This window comes from Hibiscus syriacus, unplaced genomic scaffold (genome assembly GCF_006381635.1).
Source record: "Hibiscus syriacus cultivar Baekdansim isolate YM2019G1 unplaced genomic scaffold, ASM638163v2 tig00111741_pilon, whole genome shotgun sequence".
Lineage (NCBI taxonomy): Eukaryota > Viridiplantae > Streptophyta > Magnoliopsida > Malvales > Malvaceae > Hibiscus > Hibiscus syriacus.
In genome coordinates, this window is record NW_024063166.1 from 418,350 (window position 1) to 440,658 (window position 22,309).

The 22,309-nt window shown below is 36.9% G+C and overlaps 1 protein-coding gene across 1 annotated transcript; it reads left to right on the forward strand.

The window, feature by feature from the left end:
* The first annotated feature begins 1,157 nt into the window (after positions 1-1,157).
* Positions 1,158-17,998, forward strand: LOC120168891 (protein SICKLE-like). The gene is made up of 3 exons (XM_039177159.1): positions 1,158-1,270; positions 1,486-1,687; positions 17,220-17,998. Exons 1-3 carry the CDS (start codon positions 1,162-1,164, stop codon positions 17,791-17,793), a joined length of 885 nt encoding a protein of 294 aa, XP_039033090.1. The 5' UTR covers positions 1,158-1,161; the 3' UTR covers positions 17,794-17,998.
* Positions 17,999-22,309: the final 4,311 nt, after the last annotated feature.

Sequence of the window (22,309 nt, forward strand, 5' to 3'; positions counted from 1 at the left end):
ATTTCAAAAATTCAAATTCTTGGTCAAAATCAAAGTCAACGGGTTTGACTGGTGATTTGGAGGCCTTCGAGTTCGAATTTAGCGAAACGGACTTCTGAAACGGATTCGGCAAGTCGAAAAATGTCAGAATAGGTATACTCGAACAAAATCAAAGGTCGTTTAATGGCTGTTTAAAGCCGGTCAAAGGGGTTCAATAGTCCATATTCGAAAATTCTCAAAATGTCACATTTTTCAAAAGAATTCCCAGAATGTCACCTTTTTCGAAATATTTCCCAGAATGTCACCTTTTTCAAAATAATTCTCAAAATGTCATTTTTTGAAATATTTCCCAAAATGTCACCTTTTTCAAAAAAATTCCCAAACTGTCACATTTTTTGAAATATTTCCCAGAATGTCACCGGGTCGGGTCGGGTCAGACCGGTCAAACCGGTCACAACATCACCCAGCAGATTCGGAACTCCCCCACGCGCAGGGGCGGCGCGTGGGGGCGCGAGAAGGCTCTTCTGAACTCCAAAAATTCCTGAAAAAATTTCTAAAAATTATTTTAAGCGATTTTGAGTCACTTACCAACCTCGGTTCAAATTTTTGAACGGTGGAGAGCTCGATTTCAACTTGGTCGAATCTTTGACCGCTCCACCTCCCACACGCGCCGTCGCCTACAGAGACAATGATGACACCGTCGGACTCGGAACGACACCAGGAACACGATGGTGCGGGAGGTGTCGAAAACCGATCAACGATCGGAGATGAATTTAAGATTTTCCCGGCGGTGGTGCTATAAAAACATCGAGACTTTGACTCGAAATTCACGTCGTTTGACAGCGTTTCGCTATAATTGGTTTACTGGGTTTTGATCACAGGTCGAAGATGAACACGACAGTGGTTTTAATTTTATGATTGGAGCTCGAACGGTATCGAAATCAGACTTTAAAGAAGGTTGCTGGAAAGGGAATTTTATGAATTGGTTTTCTGTGTTTTCACGCAGAAACCAATTCATTTCCTTTAAAAGAAAAGCCTGCCGACACTCAAACGTATAATGCAGGGCTTGGTCATTGAATTTTTTTTCTAACTTCTAAAATGGCCTATAAGTTTTGAAAACTTTTAATTTAGTCACCAAATTACACCAATTTAAATTTTTTTTTTCGGGTTGTTACAGACCCCATGGCAGCATTTTCTGCTAACAAGAAGAGGGGCAACATTCATAACCAGACTATGCAACAATCGTTTACATCGCCAACTACCAGTGGTTGGCACGCACCATCCCATCCCGGTACTCTTTTTCCTACTATTTTTGTCTGTGTAAACATGATATTATTATCGATGCATGCAATAATTTTTTATTTGTGCTACTACTAAGCTGATCATTTGTGAATTGAGTTATCGGTTAAAACTAGTTGTATGGAATTTCTCTAATTTTTCAATTAACATGAGTTGGTATTCCTTTTTGTTTTTCTAAATGATCGGCCTACTATTCTGGTTTGACAGGACCAAGGAGCTTCGATAGGGATTTGCCTGTCCATCAGATGCAAAGCCAATTTTCACCTGCTCAAGGTGTATACAACCATGGTCCATACAACCCAAGAATAAGAAGTCCTTCACTCATGCATCCAGGCCAATCTGGTGCTTGGAATGGATCACAGGCCACTGATCATTATAACTTAGTATCTGATGGAACACCGAGAGGAATGTGTCGCAACCGGTTTTCGTCCGGGCACGAAATTTTTATACTTGGCGGGAAAAATAATGTGAATAAATGATTTTAAAAAATAATTCGGGAGTCGCCATCGGCCTTTTGGGTCAGGTAGGTCGATTACCTAAAAATTATCTTTTAAAAGAGTTTTTAAGAAAACATCATTTAAAAGATGAACTGATCTGCGTTTATAACCAAAAATTCGTTCTTTTTATTAATAAAAAGGGATTCGTGGTCGGTTACGTTTAGGGAAGGATTAGACCCCTACAACGCCCAAAATTGGTACTTTTTAATTATAAATTGTCTCTATTATTGGAATTTAAAAATTCAAAAATATATTTAATTCATAATTCTTTTATTTCAAATAATTTTAAGAAAATATATTAATATATAAATAAGATATTTACTTATTTAGAAATATCAGAAAAGGGCTTCTAGGTGCTTTAAGACAGCTCTTTTCTTTGATATTAATGAATAAATAAATGTTAATAAAACATTTATCTAAAAATAATTAAAATATATTAATATATGAAAAAAACATTTATTTATTTAAGAATATCAGAAAAGGACTTCTAGGTATTTTAAGACAGCTCTTTTCTTAGATATTAAAAAATAAATACATATCAAAATATGTTTATTTTTCTTAAAAGTAATTTATAAAATTAAATTTATAAATATGATTTTTATTTAATAAACAAATAGAATAAATAAATATTATATAAATATGTTTATATAATTTAATAATAATAATAAAATAATCATGAAGATAATAATTTAAACATATATCAAACGTAATAATAAAATAAAATAATAATAATTAAAATGAAAGAAATTAAAAGTAATATTATTAAAAACTAATGGATCATATTCATAAATATATGAACTTAAAAATGTAAAAATAATAAAACTTATGGTTAAAATTAAGATTATATAAAATTTAATGATCAAATTATAAAAATATAAATATTTAAGAGACATGATTAGAATTATCATAAAATATAAATACTAGTAGTGTAATTAACCATTATTTAATTAATCGGTGATTAAAATAGAAATATTAAAATTATTAGGGACTAAATGTGATATTTATCTTAAATATATTATTTAATACTGGTAATGACTAAAACATAATAAAATGAAATTCGAACACTGAATTAGAACATTCATAAGTTAGTTTCAGTGACTAAAATGAATAATTACAAAACTCGGATGGCTACGGAAAGGGTTTAGCCATACATGTAAATTACGCATATACCCCTTCCCAAAACGACGTCGTTCGGGAAGGGGTATAAATCCCCAAACGACTGGCCCGAAGGGCCAGCTCTCTCATTCTCCTTTCTCCCTTCTCTCTCAATACTGAGAGAGAACCAGAATTCTCTCGCCTCTCTCTAAAACTGAGAGAGAGGCCACCGCCCGGCAGCCGTGCTACGGCGTCGGCAACCACCGCCGGCCACCGCTGCCGGTGGCCGGAAAATTTCAAAATTTCCCAAAATAAAGATCTGAACGTCCTAAAGACGAATCCGGTGTCCTTTTTCTCTAAAAAGCCTTATAGTTACCTAGATCTACAGAAATACTCTCAGTATTTTGATTTCTTTTGCGGCGTGCGGAGGTTCTGACTATGGCGTAGCTTCCTCGGTGGTAAGTTTTCTCACTCTATTCTCTCTTTGCTTTTTGATTTGTTGCTATGGGTTTTGTTTGGCTTGCTGTTGTTTCTGTTATCTCCGGTTCTTCCTCTCCTCTTTTCTTTTGCAGGTTCCGTGGTGGCTTTTATAGCCACCACAGTGTCTTCTTCGGACCGGATAATAGGGCAAAGTTTGGTGAGTCACCAAACTATAGTGGTGACTCACTCTAGACTTCAACGTGTGCGGCTGCTCTGAGTCTTCTAGAGTCTTCATCGGAGGCGTGGCACTAGTGGAGCGTCGGCAGTGGTGTTGGTAGCAGAGGAGGCGCCGCGTGGTAGTTGAAAAGGCAGCTGGATGATAACCTAGGGTTAGGAAACCCTAGGGCTTCCTTTCCTGGAACCATCTGGGCCGTTGGATCAAAGCCAGATCAAACGGCTGTGAATTGAGGTGGCTGGCTGCTGGGATGATACAAACCCTAAATTATAATAATAATAATAATAAATTTAAATTTAAAATGAAAAAATTGATTTCTACAGATGCCCCTCTTTGCTCATCCTTGTGTTAACAAGAATAGAGCAAAGACAAAAAAGACAATAATTTTTTCATTTGGCTTCTATTGAGTAGGATGAAAATGTTTGAAAACATCATTCTAGAGGTCTTAAAAAAACATCATGCACTGAAGGGCTTACAGATGACCCGAAGGTTTGAAAACATCAAAAAGCTCCCGAAGGCTTTTTGGAAACATCATGCACTGCAAGACTTACAGATGACCCTAAGGCTTTGAAAACATCAAAAAGCTCCCGAAGGCTTTTTGGAAACATCATGCACTGCAGGACTTACAGATGACCCTAAGGCTTTGAAAACATCAAAAAGCTCCCAAAGGCTTTTTGGAAACATCATGCACTGCAGGACTTACAGATGACCCTAAGGCTTTGAAAACATCAAAAAGCTCCCGAAGGCTTTTTGGAAACATCATGCACTGCAGGACTTACAGATGATCCTAAGGCTTTGAAAACATCAAAAAGCTCCCGAAGGCTTTTTGGAAACATCATGCACTGCAGGACTTACAGATGACCCTAAGGCTTTGAAAACATCAAAAAGCTCCCGAAGGCATTTTGGAAACATCATGCACTGCAGGACTTACAGATGTGGGAAATAGTTTACTAAGTAAAAAAACTAAGGAAATCGTTTTCTTACTTTTCAACAATTTTATTTTTAGAAAAGATTAAATGAGAAACTATGGAAATCATTTTCTCATTATTTTTCAAAGTAACAACATCAAAAAGCTCCCGAAGGCTTTTTGGAAACATCATGCACTGCAGGACTTACAGATGTGGGAAATAGTTTACTAAGTAAAAAAAAACTAAGGAAATCGTTTTCTTACTTTTCAACAATTTCATTTTTAGAAAAGATTGAATGAGAAACTTTGGAAATCGTTTTCTCATTATGTTTCAAGATAACCTGTTGATTGGGTAACATGCCCCAATCTCAAGATAAGGTTGTTGGAAATAGTTTACTAAGTAAAAAAACTAAGAAAATCGTTTTCTTACTTTTCAACAGTTTCATTTTTAGAAAAGATAAAATGAGAAACTATGGAAATCGTTTTCTCATTATGTTTTTGAAATAACATATTGATTGGGTAACATGCCCCAATCTCAAGATAATGCTCATTCTTGTGGATTGGTCCATCTCTTCTTCAGATGTTTGCGTGATTCCTGTATTTTTGGTTTTGAATACCTTCTTCTTGTAAGGTATTTTTTACCTTCTTCGTTCTTCCGAAGATCTATAAAACTTCATGTTTGAATGCACTCAAATGTATCAATGTAATGCATTGTCTATTGTATAAATGATATTTTTATGAATGCATGAATGTTGATGCAATCTTCATTTGACTTCAAAGTGGTGAACTCGATCTTCTTTCAGTTCATCATTTATTGCCAGGGTTACCTCTGGATATCAGTGTAGAAACTTATGCTATCAAGCTTACATTTCTGTAGAATCATCTGATCAACTTATATCTTTGCGTCTTCTTTGCTTTATGAAAGTCTCAGAAGAAATGTTTCATTTATGGAACTCTTGCCGTAGTCAGAACTATGACTTTGATGCCCATTTTATCTTTGATAAAACCAACCTTCTTTGCTTGGAATTGTGTAGAAATCCAATAAAGCTTTCATCTTTGAAAAGAGAATCTATCATCTTTAAAAAGAGAATCTATCATCTTTAAAAAGAGAATCTATCATCTTTGAAAAAGGAGTCTATCATCTTTGAAGAGTGTAGATGTAGATATGTCTGACTCAGCAGGGATTAATTAGGAGAGTAGAGTCTGTTCCAATTTAACTCTTGAAACATATCACAAGGAAGATTTATTCCAATTCCTTTCATGTCTCCACATATAATCAGATCTCGAATAAGGCAACTTGGACCATATCATATCGAGATGCTTAACAACAACCTGTAGTTCAACCTTAGTTGACCCCATTAGTTTCTTGTTTAAAATTTCAGCTCTCCTTGGAAAGAAATCTTCATTATATCTCACTTCTAATCTTGGGGTTGAAGAAGACAAACTTCATCTTGGATCAATAAATGGAAACCATATGATTGCAACATTGGTTCAGGACCATAATCACTGGTTCGTAAAACATTTGACAATACATTCATCTTTTCCTGTGGTTTCTACTCGGATTGTTGGTCAAGGAAGCATTTGACAACACATTCATCCTTTTCTGTGGCTTCTGCCAAGATTTCTCAATCATTGAAGCTCTTTGCCTAGTGTTCAAATCTTTTGTATGATGTCACAAGACCATTTGAGAACAAAACTCAATGGGGATACAAGTGATATGTTGGTATGACCAAAAAGTTGGTCAAATTCACAAAATGTGCTGGTGTCGAATTGAATACGAAATACCAACTGATCTTGATATCATCTCTGGCAAAGGCAAATGTAATACTGATTATGTTTTCTTCTATAACTGAGTGTTATAGAAAGTAGAAACACTTCAGCTATAGGATCCATGTACAGAACGATATCTGTAGAATTCTTGCTGCTGGGGATGAAACGCACATGATAAAACCCAAAATAGATAAAAACTCAGTTCAGCCTGGCTAGCAATAATGACCCCAGTAACAACGGGAATGGGTAATATGTGTAAGTTGAGCTTCTCTCTTCAATGTCATCAAGTAAACAAAAACTAATGTGAAAAACAGCTTCATAACCTCAATAGTATGGTTGAAAATAACTGCCAGGAATCTCAAAGAAATATTTTCAATTGTCACCGACACACAGAATGCAAAATTCAAAGATGAGATCTTGAGGAATTGAACCCTAGATCGAGTAGTCTGCCTGGGGATCATCTTTATTCATACAACCGTAATGTATCTTAACAAAGAACATACTATTATGTGACATACGGTTAAGAAGATTAGATATTTGAAAACATACTTGCTGAGTAAACATTTGTTCAACAACATGATCATAATGTAACTGCCTGATGAACGAAGCAATTATGTATAGTCAGCTCGACTGTCACTGTTTCACCATTTTCATTCTTCATATATTTCTGTCTCATTGGAAATATTTTCTTAAATCAATGATCTTTAACACAGGATGATATGGGCCTTCAGCATACCCAAACATGGGCTAATACAAGCGTGCAGAATGCATCGACATTCTTGATTTTGATTGAAATGGGCTTTCAGCATGCCCCAACATTTGCTTCTTGTTAATCTGAGCCTTCAAAATGCCCCACATGGATCTATCTGAAGGAACCTTTAAAATGCCCCAACATTTGCTGATACAGATGCTAAAAGTATGCTCAACATTACTTCTTGTTGAGATGAGCCTTCAAGAATGCCCAAATATTCATATTGTTGTGAGCCTTCAAAATGCCCCAATATTCTATTTCTGGTGGAAATGAGCCCTCAAGATGTCCCACATGAAACATTTCAGTCTGAAATGGGCTTTCGAGATGCCCTAATATTTTGCTTCTGGTTTACTCTCAATGTCTGTTTGACTTGAATATCATGATCCCCACGAGGTCTAATTTTGACAATACACTGTTGTAGGTACTCGTGGCTTTATTCGTGCCCCAAATCTATTTATCTTGAATACTCTTCTCCTGGTGTCACGAAACATCAGTGTTGTCAAGTAACTGGAGGAATCCTCTTCACGTTGTCACAGACTTAAGAAACAATCAATCATTTTGACAGAAACGTCTGAGATATGTGCCTCTTTTGAATGAAGTGACCATTTTCTGTATATAGAGGGATTTAATCAGACAGAGTAGTAAAAATAGCTTGGTAATCCGTTCCAGGCTGACACAATGGTTTACCAGCTTTCAGTGAAGGTTGTCTCTGAAATATACTTTTCTGTGGGAGAGAAACCAATTTATGCGAACAGTAATCTGATGCAATAGCAAGACTACATATACAGTGGTACAGACTCATAAAAAAATCCGCATCCATGCAACATGTTGATTCTGATAACAACTCATCTGATTATGAAGCGATCTTTCAGGATGATTTCACAGATATTGATAGTTCTTCTGATATCGAGGAAATCATGAATTTTGATTCTGATGAGGAGAATAAACTGTTATACTTGACAAAAACAGGATATTGAGAGGCCGAGGCTTCAATAATCATGAAGAGATGTGATCCGGATTCATCAATCCAGAATTAACAGATTTTATATGTGCTGCTCAAATGGCTAAGGCTGCTGACGCACTTCTTTCAGTAGAAGATAGGAAGCCGTTATGCAATAACTCCAATTACAAGAAAAGACGACGGCTATGATTTTTGGAGAAGGAAGAAGCAGAGGAAGCTTGAAAAGAAGCTTCTTAATGAAGACGATCATGCAGTTCATCTTCCTAATCCAATGATTGGTAACGAACCAGATCAGATAACTCAAAGAACACTTCCAGAAGATGCTATTGGGGCTCCTTATTTTTACTATGAGAACGTGGCACTTGCTCCAGTTAATGTTTGGACTGGAATATCACAGTACTTATTCGATGGAGAGCCAGAATTTGTAAATTCGAAGTATTTTCATGCTACTACACTGAAAAGGGGCTATATTCATAATATGCCAATTAAGAACAGATTTCATTTTGTTCTTTTTCCTCCTTGCGCCATACATGATGCTTTTCCATTCACTAAACATGGTGGCCTTTCTGGGCTTCAAGAACAAATTTGAATTGTTTACAAAAATGTACAAGAAGTGCCAAATTGACAGAAAAGATCCGTAAGGCTCTTGAAACTTCAGATGATGAGCCACCTTCGAGTGTCCAGAAGTATGTTTTTGATGAGTGCTGAAAATGGAATCTGGTATAGGTTGGAAGGAATAAAAATGTTCCACTTGAACCTGATGAGGTGGAAATGCTTCTAGGTTTCCCTAAAAACCATACACGAGGAGAAGAATCTGTTAGAGACATGTTCCCCGATGGTATCAATGTTCTGTCTCTTTTCTCTGAGATCAGTGATGCAGAGGTTGCCTTCTACTGTCTTGGCATACCTTTGAAAACAGATGTGCAAGAACTGAATAGTGATCAATTGGAGCAATTGATGAGTAGATTTGGAGGATTCAACCTTATTGTCGATGGCATCCAATATAACAACCTTACTGGAAGAAATAAACATCATCAGGATGAATTAGAAGATTTTCGTTGGTGCATTTCCTTGCAATGACTGCCACAGTGACTGTCTCTTCTGCTGCTCCAAAATACACACTGTCATATCCCACTCTTCCCTAACCATGGAAAGGTTTAGTTGATGGTAAAACTGGTTATCTCAACTTTTGGAATCTTGTACGGCATACAAATGTAGAATTTGTTCCAACGTCTTATTCTGTGCCATAAGTCCTCAAATTCAAATTCAACAATCTTCTGAAGGACATAATGGATATCATTTTGACAAAGAAAGTGATCGGCATAGAAGAAGTAGCAATGATGTATCAAGACTTGAGCTAACACCAGAGTGCAGGTAGTGACTTGCTCATGGTTCTATGATGTAATCTTCTAGAGAACATAAATTGAGGGTTGGGGAAAATAATCTGTCTGGTGATGCTTATCGCCCTCAACATGAGATAAACGATAATCTTTCTTGATGAGCTGCTAACAATGTCATAGGGGAGTGTCACAAGTTCAATTCCCCAAACTTTCTGGCTTCTTGGACCACTTGCCTTAAAAAATGTGAAGTGCTTCATTCTTCTGGCCTCATTCGTTCTTTTTCTACAACAGAGGTAGAATAAGCAATAATTGCTTCAAGGACCTTTCTCATTTGAGACTATCCTGTTTGAAAATGTTTTTTTCTCCTTTCTTTATGAAAGAATTTTGTAAAGTATTATCCCTTTCAGGTTCACAATATAATCGAATCATAAACAATGAGTTTAATGAATATCAGATAAATCAACTACACTTTTAAATCATTCAAAAATCATAGTCCTATGGCAAGTGTCAAAACTATTGACTGATTTAAGGTGTAGGTGGATTTTGGTAAAGTAGGTTCTTTCAAGTTGGTTCAGTATGTCGTTTCGGCTTCCACTAACTTGAAGAAATGGTTGTTATGCCCATCTTGTAGAGATGCTTCTTGTTTCTCTACTCTCAGGAACGTCTTTGGGATGTGCGGTGCTTTATTAAGAGCTTAAGATCGTCTCTTATGTCATTGTTGCACCATTCAATATTCGAGCCGCCTTTTTTTTAGGTTTTCAACTCGAATCCTCCTTTGGTTTCAAGATATTATTTAAAAATTTACATCTTGAACCCCCTTTATCATTTTTCATATCATGCATTAAAGATTTTAAAAAAACCAATTTTTGCAAATAAAAATCAATCTTGAGAGGCGGAATGAATTCTGAAGATATTCTCTTTAGATGCCTTCAATCTTGCTTTGCTTGACTTGGATCTGCCTTGCTGGGGATTTTTCCATCATCTGGATCCCTCTAGACTGCCAAATTTTGGGTTCATTTCAATTTTCTCATATCTTCAGCATTTCTTGCTCTTCTTGTTGAATATGGATCTTTGATCCATCTTGTAACTTGAGGCTCCATGAGTCACCCATCTTGATTCAATTTTTTTTTTCAGTTTTTTTTGCTAGATAGGTCCCTTCCCAATTAGGCATTCATTATGTATAAGCAAGATCATTTTCAGCATTAGATCACCCTTTTGGAACTCTCTCGAATTTCTGTTTGTGACCTTTCATCGTCTATTTCTGATACATCTGCCCATGGCAGATAGCTTTCAATTGGTTCTTATCAATAAGGTTTAATTGATCAAATCGAAATTGGATACATTCAGTCTTCTCCAATTTTTTCCTCCTTGAGGATACAAAATAATGGGATCTCAACTTCAATTGGTAATACTGCTACCATCCGATAGACTAAACAATAAGGTGTTGCCCCAATAGATGTTCGCACAGTAATTCAATATGCATATAAGGCAAAAGGTGGCTTCTCGTGCCAAACCTTGTAAGCTTTAGTGGTCTTTGTAATGATCCTCTTAAGGTTCTTATTTGCTCCTGCAAATGCCCCATTCATCTTTGGGCGATATGTCACTGAGTTGGCATGCTTGATCTGTGTGCGAAGTTTAGTCATCTCATACATAGAAGTCCTTGTAAAAAGAGGTATCTCCAGGGGGATGAATATTCAAGATTAACTTTACTTACATGAAAAATGTAATTAATGCATGATATATTTATTTCAATCAATCACTCTTCCCTTCTTCTTTAAGTATGCCCTAATCACTCAAAATCATCTTCAATAAGTTGGTCCATGATGCCTCATCTCGTCTCTTCTTGCAGTAAGATTCACAGATAATTGAAAGTTTGGTTCTTTTGAGGTTTTTTTGGCTTGGATGGTTTTGTATTTGGAAGGACAAATGTGTGACTTATAAAGTCATGTATATGGTGGAAGGTAGTATCATCAATCAATCAACTCTACCCGAGAAGGTAAACATCTAGAGTTTGTGTCTCAAAAATAGGTAGAGACATTACTTCAGAATCTCAGATAAATGTAGTGTCAGGATTTGGTTTTGGTAAGGGTCAAGTAATTGGCGTTGAATGAGATATGGAAGATATAATTTTACCACTTGCCACAGATCTATAACTCTTAAAAAATTAAAAGAATATTTAATCTACTTGATACTCAATAATCTCAAGATTAAAACTTGATTCCTTGCTCATAACCTTAATAAACAACACAAATTTATTTATTGCACAAAAGCGGAGAAAGAAACAAAAAAACAAGTTCAAACAAGATGCTGAAAATGGAAGGTACTACAGTGGTAGATAATACTTCCATTTGTTTATGCATCATTACTCCTTTAATGTCGAGTGTGTAATAAGATCAGGGTTCTCATCCTTATTTGCCCCCCATTTCTTGATCATTTCTTGTGTCAAAACCCCTTTGTCAACAAGCATCTCAATTTCTTTTAACAGTGGCCTACAATTGCCTGTAGAATGCCCAGATACCCCCAAGTGAAAATTACAAACTCTATCTTGATCATAGCTATGAGCAGAAGGGTTTGGTGTCACTTTAGTTGGTCTTGGTGTGATGTATTGACCTTTAACCAAATGAGGATACAAGTCTGAAATGGAAGTTTGGAATACTTCCAAAGTTTTTCTTGATCTCATGACTTTCTTTGGTCGATCCGAACAGTTATTTGATCTTTTTCTTTTGTAGTTGCGGGGATTCTGGATGCGACATACATTCACATCATCAGCTTTTGTTTTTTGATCAGTCGGGCTCTGGATGTGACTTTTGAGTTTTCTTTACTAATTACATTCTCAATTAAATCTCCACTTGTCATAAGATTCTTGAATTCCTTCGTCGGATTTGCCTGCATCAATTCGCAGAAAGGAACGAGAATGGAATCCCGAAACATATGTGATATCTCTTCTTCTAACATGGGAGGTTGAACTTGTGCTGCCACTCCTCTCCATCTTAGGGCATATTCTTGAAATCTTTCATTGGTTTTCTTCTTTACTCTTCGAAGATCCATACGTGTTGGAGCTAAGCCTTTAACATACCGATATTGTCCAAAAAATGCATCAGCTAGATCTACCCATCTCTTGATCTGTTCTTGGGTCAACTGATTGTACCAGACTACTGTTGGGCCAACAAGACTATCATGGAAATAGTGAATTAATAGATCATCAGAACTCAAATATCATTCCATTTTTCTGCAAAACATTCTCAAATGGATTAAGGGACAACTGGTGCCATCATATTTCTCAAAATCAGGCATTTTGAATTCATGGGGAATAATCAAATCTGGAACCAAGCTGAGCTTTCTTGCTTCTAATTCTTTGTGGTAGGCATTAACACTTTTCATATTTCTGATTGCTTCATCCATCTTCTTGAATCTTTCTTCATACTGTGAATAATTAACGAGGCTATTCCTTGGGTTCGAGTGGGATGCCCCAGGTTATGTTATCTTTCTCGACTCTTCAATCTGATAGCATAATTTCTCTTTAGCAGTTATCTCTTCTTTATCAGATGCCACACACTGAATAATTTGATTTGATCCATCTGGTATTGAATCTGATGCTTCTTTCCTTGTATCCCGAGGTAACCCTATCAATTGTTCTAGCCACTTATCTTGTAGTCCCTCATAAGATTGCTCCATTGTTTTCATGATGATGGTACAGTAAAATAAATGAATGATCTTGGTTTTTTACTGTTACAGAAACCTTTCATGAATTATTTACATGTTTTTATAATTAAAGTACATAACAGTACTTAAATAAAAAATGTGAAAAATGCATAAATGGAAAAATAAGAATGCAAAATGTGCAATTCAAAGGCAAACATAAAAGTATGAATGCAAAATGAAAAATGCAAAGATGCAAAATGAAAATGCATATATGAAAAGGTGTTACTCAAGAGTGATCATCTTAGAATAGATTTCATTGAACACAAAAGTCTCCGTGTATTAAACAAAACTTTTACATATAGGGAATAACTTTCACTCCTAATTTCTCTATTTCACTTAAAAGCCAAACTAACTTCCACTCATACTCAGGTGTGGAATTATCCATCTGCTTTAATTCTCTCGTGAAGCCAGCTAAGTCCACCAGCTTATGTGCCATATTGTTTGCTTGAGCAGCAGCTTCATTCATGATATTGTCTTTTTCCTTTATCCTTCGTGTCGATTCTCGGAGTTGTAAACAATGTTGTTCATTTTTTCTTGAGAAAATCTTCGTGGTTACAGAGTTCTCGTACAATATCCCCATAATCATCTAAATATTTCTTCAATGTCTTGTTCTTTTCGATAATGGCTTTTAATTCAGTATTAACCTCATGCTGATAGATCTGATATGATGCTTCCATGTTAGTCATAGCACTATTCAACCTTTGATTTTCGACTTGACATCTTTTTAATTCACTGACAGACATATTGCGTATTTCTTCTGCAACTCGTAAATCATGATAAAACTTCTTTGCTCAACCTTCATGTATTTTACAATTCTTTTTCAGTTTGGTGACCCCTTTGATCCACTCTTCTGGGGTGTTTCCTATGCCAGCATTTTGAAAGGTTTGACTGACCTTCTGGAAATCTTCCTGCATGGTTTCCATTTTGGTGCTCAATTCATTGTTTTGCTCCTTCAAATGACGTATTTGAACTTCGAATCTAAGCAAATCTTCTTCCTTTTGGACGCCCCTACTGATGCTCTTACCTTTGAATACATTTGGTGTTGATCTGGAAGGATCTTCAGTTACCAAACTAGGTTGATCATTTATCATAAACTGCAAGATTCCCTGATCCAAAAGACTTTGAACTCGAGGTTCGAAAGCAAGGCAATTCTCAATGGTATGTCCTTGAGCTCCGGCATGATATTCACAATAAGCGTTGATGTCATACCAATTTGGATACGGAGGTTGGAATGGTTTTATATAGTACGGGGCCACTTCTCGTGCTTCAAGTAGCTTATCATATAATTCTTTATACGATATAGGGATAGCATCAAAATGAGAACCACCTTTTGTCTTGGATTGATCCTGAGTTTTAGATGTCGGGAGCAGATTAAACTTCGATGATTTCAGATTACATGATTTCTTCTCATCTCTGGGAGCTTTTACAGTGGTCACTATTTCTTTAGTATCTCCATACGATTTGTGAATACGAATGATGATTGACTGTAATTTCTCAAGTTGGTTAAGATCCGAAGTCCCTTGCGTATCTGACATTGCAGGGTTAAGTTCATTGAGCTCTTTCTCTTTCCGTGCAGGAATTTCTTTTCCTTTGTTCAAAACAGATATTCTATCCATCATCCTGTTCATTTGCTCTCTTATTTCTCGTATCTCCTTTTGCTCTTCAATGGGCATACGATCTTTGAGTGCATAGCTTGCTTCTATCCTTGGAGTTTCCTCAGGATGTCTTTTCTTGGCCACATCATATTTTGTTTGATCATAAAACTTTTTGTCCATTTACGATTTCTTTCCAATATGATGAACAGTCTTTCCAGTAAACACCTTTTGGTTATGCCATGATCATGCAATGTAAACAAAAGAAATGAGAAAAAATAAAATAGTTAGTACTAACTAATGAAAAAATCTATCTATCAAGGTATAAATCTTAACCTCATGCTTTCTAGTTCCATGCTTTGTTTGGAAAAATTAACCTAACCGCATGATTTTTAGTTCGCATGCATTTATTCAGAAAAAATAATAAATTAAAAAATTAAAAGCTAAAGCTTATTTCTCCTTTGTGTACACCTAAGGACAGAGGTTCAGTACTGTCTTATATCAGGAGAAGTTCTAAGGTTTATTATATGCAGGGTTTTAGTTCTAGGAGTAAAGGTACTCGAATTGTCCTTGTTAGTGCCCCCTTAGGCTGCCAAACCCTCAATCCTAGTCCATTACAGACTTAAGCGGATCGAGTTCAATTCGAGGGGATACATTTCTCTATGACTAACACGGAGAATAAATTCTCACGAAGACGTTGCTTTCACTCCCACTTAAAAGGGACAAACTCAATTATAGAGCTTTATGTTATGCAATGCAAGTGTTGTGTGTGAGGAGAAATGTTCAAACTTCTAACAGAAAAATAAATAAAATAAAACCTGAATAAAAAAGTATAAAAATAATAAGTAATAAAAAATTTGAAAGAAAAGAATTAAAAATTAAATATATGAATTTTAAATTTCTAACTGATAGAGACAATTTATAATTGATTTTAAAAGTTTGACCGAATCCCCAGCGGAGTCGCCAAGCTGTCGTAACTGGTTTTCGTCCGGGCACGAAATTTTTATACTTGGCGGGAAAAATAATGTGAATAAATGGTTTTAAAAAATAATTCGGGAGTCGCCATCAGCCTTTTGGGTCAGGTAGGTCGATTACCTAAAAATTATCTTTTAAAAGAGTTTTTAAGAAAACATCATTTAAAAGATGAACTGATCTGCGTTTATAACCAAAAATTCGTTCTTTTTATTAATAAAAAGGGATTCGTGGTCGGTTACGTTTAGGGAAGGATTAGCACCCCTACAATGCCCAAAATTGGTACTTTTTAATTATAAATTGTCTCTATTATTGGAATTTAAAAATTCAAAAATATATTTAATTCATAATCCTTTTATTTCAAATAATTTTAAGAAAAAATATTAATATATAAATAAGATATTTACTTATTTAGAAATATCAGAAAATGGCTTCTAGGTGCTTTAAGACAGCTCTTTTCTTTGATATTAATGAATAATAAATGTTAATAAAACATTTATCTAAAAATAATTAAAATATATTGATATATGAAAAAAACATTTATTTATTTAAGAATATCAGAAAAGGACTTCTAGGTATTTTAAGACAGCTCTTTTCTTAGATATTAAAAAATAAATACATATCAAAATATGTTTATTTTTCTTAAAAGTAATTTATAAAATTAAATTTATAAATAGGATTTTTATTTAATAAACAAATAGAATAAATAAATAAATATTATATAAATATGTTTATATAATTTAATAATAATAATAAAATAATCATGAAGATAATAATTTAAACATATATCAAACGTAATAATAAAATAAAATAATAATAATTAAAATGAAAGAAATTAAAAGTAATAATATTAAAAACTAATGGATCATATTCATAAATATATGAACTTAAAAATGTAAAAATAATAAAACTTATGGTTAAAATTAAGATTATATAAAATTTAATGATAAAATTATAAAAATATAAATATTTAAGAGACATGATTAGAATTATCATAAAATATAAATACTAGTAGTGTAATTAACCATTATTTATTTAATCGGTGATTAAAATAGAAATATTAAAATTATTAGGGACTAAATGTGATATTTATCTTAAATATATTATTTAATACTGGTAATGACTAAAACATAATAAAATGAAATTCGAAGACTGAATTAGAACATTCAAAAGTTAGTTTCAGTGACTAAAATGAATAATTACAAAACTCGGATGGCTACGGAAAGGGTTTAGCCATACATGTAAATTACGCATATACCTCTTCCCAAAACGACGTCGTTCGGGAAGGGGTATAAATCCCCCAAACAGCTGGCCCGAAGGGCCAGCTCTCTCATTCTCCTTTCTCCCTTATCTCTCAACACTGAGAGAGAACCAGAATTCTCTTGCCTCTCTCTAAAACTGAGAGAGAGGCCACCGCCCGGCAGCCGTGCTACGACGTCGGCAAGGCGGCTGGCTGCTGGGATGATATAAACCCTAAATTAGGTTTAGGGTTTGCTATGGGCTTCTGGATCTGGGCCACTAAGTTTGTAATTGGGCCTCGATTTGGGTTTTGTAATATTAATAAATAATATATATTAATAATAATAATAATTATTATTATTATAATAATAATAATAATTATTATTATATAATAATAATAATAATAATAATAATAATAATAAATTTAAATTTAAAATGAAAAAATTGATGTCTACAGAATGTATAGTAATCCTCCCAGGCATCCTGGAACTTCTCAAAGGGTCTGGAATCCTTCTAATACATCAACTTATGGTAATTTGCCCGGCCCTTACTTTTCTCTAGGAGATAGCCCTAGTTTCAACTATGGAGCAGCCAGGCCTCAAATGTTTGGTAACAGGCCGAATCTTGATCAAGGATCTGGAGGTAGTGCTTATATCAGTCCAGGAAGAGGCAGGAGTCGTGGATACAGTGGGAGCAGCACTCCTGGTTTAGGAAGGAGTGTCGGACGAGGACAAGGTTTTCGTGGTCGTAGCTCAGCATCAAACAGGATATTAGGGCCAGAGAGTTACTTTGATCAATCCATGTTGGAAGATCCTTGGCAGCATTTAGAACCTATTCCATGGAAAAGACAAGAAGCTGGAATGGATAGTTCGAGTACTCCGGGCACTTCAAATTCCTGGCTTCCGAAATCCATTGACCCAAAGAAGGCAAAAGTTTCAGAGGCTTCTTCAAACAAGTTTAACTCTCAACAAAGTCTGGCCGAGTACCTTGCTGCTTCATTCAACAAAGCTGTTGAGGATACGCAAAATGAATGAAAGTTGCTCAAATCTCAAAGAACAACCACAATTGGCTTGAAATGAGAAGAGATCTGTTATGGCAACTTGATGAGATTTGCTTTTCTCCCATTCTCATTAATCTCAGCAGGCTTATCTTTGAGATTTGAATTCGAAGATTTCTAGATGAAGCCAAGATTATTTTAATGGAGGACAAGCAACGGTTTTGGCTTTCGAACTGGGTCTGGGATCTCCTCTTGCATTTCGTTTTTGTGTTTGTTGAAGAACAGAATACAAAGATCAGTATATTTCTTATGTTTTTACAGTTCACAAGTATGCCAGCTTTATAGCTGGTGTTGAGCTAATAACTGCTCTAACAATCTAACAAACTCTGGCGCCAAATATAACCGAAACTATCCACATGCTATAGCCATGCTATTGTACGTGCACGTCTACAGCTTACATTCCCTCTACTCTTTTTTTCTTTTTTTTTTATTAAGACAATGTTACAACCCTGGTACAACACACACATTGCGGCGAAATTCTTCAAATGCAGACTTGGAGAGTGGTTTGGTGAAACCATCAGCTATTTGATGCCCGGCTGGTATGTAGTTAACCCTCAACTGACCAGCTGCAACCTTCTCCCGAACGAAGTGTATATCGAGGTCTATATGCTTCGATTGAGCATGATACACAGGATTAGCACTCATGGCTACTGCTCCTGTGTTGTCACACCAAAGCACTGGCTCTCTCAACTGCTGAAACCCCAAATCTGCAAGAAAAGAGCTCGTCCAAGCGACTTCAGCTGTTGCGTCAGCCAAACTCTTATTTCAGCCTCCATTGTGGATCGAGATACGGTTTTTTGTTTCTTTGAACTCCATGCAACTAAACATTTGCCAATGAACACACCATAGCCAGAGATTGACCTTCGATCGTCTACATTTGCTCCCCAATCAGCATCTGCAAATGCTGATACAGTCAGTTCTGCCTTGCTTGCTTGAAACATTAACCCGTAATCTATCGTACCAACCAGATATCGAAGGATTCGCTTGACTGCAAGCCAATGCATTTCTCGTGGTGCATGCATAAATTGCGCCACCTTTCCCACACTATAAGACAAATCAGGTCGGGTGTGACATAGTATAGCAATGACCCTACTACGCTGCGGTATTCACTTGGATTCGGCAGTAACTCTCCAGCATCCTTTGACAGCTTTGGTGCCAGAACCATTGTGTATGGCAAGCAGCTGCCCTTGTCATGTTCGTTTTTTCTAGCAACTCTAGCACAAACTTCTTCTGATTCAAGAAGAGACATTCACGGGAGCGATGAACTTCAATTCCCAAGAAGAAATGAAGTGCACCAAGATCCTTAAGCGAAAAAGCAGAACTGAGTAACTGAACTACTGCTTGAATTTCACACGACGAGGGCCCCGTAATGACGATATCATCAACGTATACTAATGCATACACATTGCCAGTATCTCGTTTGCAAACAAAAAAGGATGCATCTGCTCGTGAAGCTGTAAACCCATCTGTACAAGACTGTTGCGGAGCTTAGCGTGCCAATTCCTGGGCGCCTGGCGCAGTCCATACAAGGCCTTTTGAAGCTTGCAGACCAGTGTAGATCCATCTTCAGCAAATTGTTCAAATCCTGGTGGTTGCTTCATGAATACATCCTCAGTAAGATCACCATTGAGGAAGGCATTGTTCACATCAATGTGTCTCAACTCCCAGTTATTAGACACTGCTAGTGCCAAGATTGCATTAAGGGAGGCGAACTTAACAACCGGGCTATATGTATCGAGGAAATCATGTCCTGGTATTTGCGAGTAGCCTTTCGCAACTAGTCGTGCCTTATAGCGGTGTATAGAACCATCGGGGTTACGCTTTAGCTTAAACAACCATTTGCACCCAATAGGAGTGTGACCTTCTGGCAATTTGACCAGTTCCCACGTATTGTTCCTTTGAAGTGCTTCGAACTCGGCTTGCGTTGCCTCCTTCCACTCGGTCGTCTGTAGCGCCTCTTGTACCGAGGAGGGAATCTCATTATCAAAATGAATAGAATACAACTTGGGTGTGTAATACCACGTTTACTGCGTGTTATCATCGGATGATGATTTTCCATCACTGGTAAAGTAGGTGCAACAGTAGGTGACACCAATTCTTCATGCTCTCGATTTGAGCTAGTTACTGCATCAGTATCATTTACAACAGGCACATTGAATTCTGCCCCCGAGCCAGCTATAGGAATTAACCCTTCACCTTGTGTGGTCCCAACATTGTTGTTATTTGATTCAACCATATTCTGGCACTGTTGTTCATCACTGTCTTCAACAACTGCAGCATCCTGATGGTTTGTAGACATAGTATCAAGACTCAACTTCTTTACATCAGCTACAATCGGAATATTTTGCAAGCAAACACCCTGCGAACCACGTGATGAGCAGGCTGCGTTTTTTTCTGCAAATGGAAAAACAGATTCGTTAAATACCACATGCCTAGAGATGTAGACTCTACCATTGTTTGCCAAGCACTGGTAACCCTTGTGTTGAGGGCTAATGCCAAGAAATATGCAGGATTGTGATCGAAAACATAGTTTGTTATTCTGGAAGGGTCTGAGATGTGGAAAGCACTGGCATCCGAAGACCTTGAGATAAGCATAATCCGGTTTTCTTTGAGTCAACTTCTCGTATGGTGTAATCCCTCCAAGAACAGATGTTGGAAGACGATTTATGAGATGAACAGCAGTTACGAAGGCATATGACCAGTATTGCAAAGGCAACGAAGCTTGGGCCAGCAGTACAAGACCTAACTCAACGACATGGCGATGCTTGCGTTCGACCACACCGTTTTGCTCAGACGTGTGAGGCAGGTCAGTCGGTGCACTATCCCGGATTTAGCAAGTAAGACAGAAAACACTCGATATTCTCCACCCCAATCTGATTGCAACGCTTTAATCGAGCCACCGAATTGATTTGTAACTAACTTGTGAAATCCCTTGAATGCTTCAACTGCTTGAGCTTTATCTTTGAGTAGATAAGCCAAGTAAAACGAGTAAAGGCGTCTATAAACGTTACATAATATAACCATTAGAAGCAACATGAGGAGGTCCCCAAAGATCAGAAAAAATTAGCTCAAATGGTGCACTGTATTGGGTACTTGATGAAGGAAACGGTTGCTTGTGACTTTTACCCATAAGCAAGCCACACAAGTTTTATTAACATCAAGGTCAAGTCTTACATCAAGTTCTTTTGCAACTTTACTAAACGCAAAACTAGCTGGATGCCCCAACCGTCGATGCCACAGCTCAGATTGAGAGGCAGATGCAATGTTAGCTTCAGCAGTCTTCTTTTCTGCATCAAGCCCGCTCAGCGAAAACACATATAAACCACCTTTCTCACACCTTGAAGTAAGATCGCCTTGGAACGTTCATCACGAACAAGACATCTTACAGCATGGAATCAAGATAAACCTTGTTGTCCCTAGCAAGCTTGGATACGGAAAGCAAATTTTTGGTTATATAAGGTACATGTAACACTCGTTCAAGATCAGGGTTCTTGACGAGTCAGTAGTAAGAGGAAGTTGAGCAGTACCAATGTTATGAATATCAATGGAGGCCCCATTTCCGATAGTTAGTTTACCTGGACCTCGAAATTCAGTGGTGTTCGAAACATTTGTTGCATCTGGGGTAATATGATGCGTGGCTCCAGAGTCGACCACCCAGTGGTCATTAAATCTAGAAGCAGTGTTGGCTTGCATACTGCCTGCTTCTTGGGAGTGGCCCTTGCAGCATTCACAGCCGAGTCTCGAAGTATCAGCAGCCGAGTAATGAGCGTTGATAGACTGACTTTTACGAGTATTGTGAGTTTGAGAGTCAAACGTCACACACATAAATTCCTCATCAAACCGGTGCCAGCAACGATCTACCATGTGACCAACTTTGCCGCAAAGTTGGCATTGAACTTTGGCTCGGCCTCGACCTTGACCACCAGTTCTGTTGACAGTCGATGGGCGTATGTTTTTAGAGTCTCGACGCCCATTAAAAGACGAATCATGAACTTCCTTTCTTTCAGCTATATTGGCGGCCATAGGTACGTGATCTAATTGCTCATCAAACCCGGCCAGTTGTGCTTCAGCATCTAACAGAACAGTATGTAAACTATCCAAAGATAACGTTTCCTTCATTGTGGTGATGAAAGCCATAAATGGTTGATATTCCCTAGGCAGGCCTTTCAAAATGCTTGCAACATGGCCAACATGTGAAACAGCGCTGCCACACGATGCTAGTGCGTCGCACACTTCCTTCACTCGAGTAAGGTATACCCGCATACTGTCATTGCCTTTCTGGAGTGACTGTAGTTTGCAATGCAAGCTCATGGCAGCAGTCGTGGACCTGCTCGCAAAAGTTGTTGAACAATATTCCACACATCGGCTGCAGATTCAGCACCCACAAAGTGAGGAAGCAGAGGAGAACTGATGGTTGATAGAAGCCAAGAGGCCAGCGCACTATCCTGCGCTACGTAATCTTCAAATGCATCATTGGCACGAGTTACCCCAGA

Excerpts from the sequence above, each read along its gene's own strand:
- LOC120168891 (XM_039177159.1), top strand. The coding sequence starts at position 1,162 with ATGGCAGCATTTTCTGCTAACAAGAAGAGGGGCAACATTCATAACCAG. Across the intron at positions 1,271-1,485 it reads GCACGCACCATCCCATCCCG|GACCAAGGAGCTTCGATAGG; the intron begins GTACTCTTTTTC and ends CTGGTTTGACAG. Across the intron at positions 1,688-17,219 it reads GATGGAACACCGAGAGGAAT|GTATAGTAATCCTCCCAGGC; the intron begins GTGTCGCAACCG and ends TGTCTACAGAAT.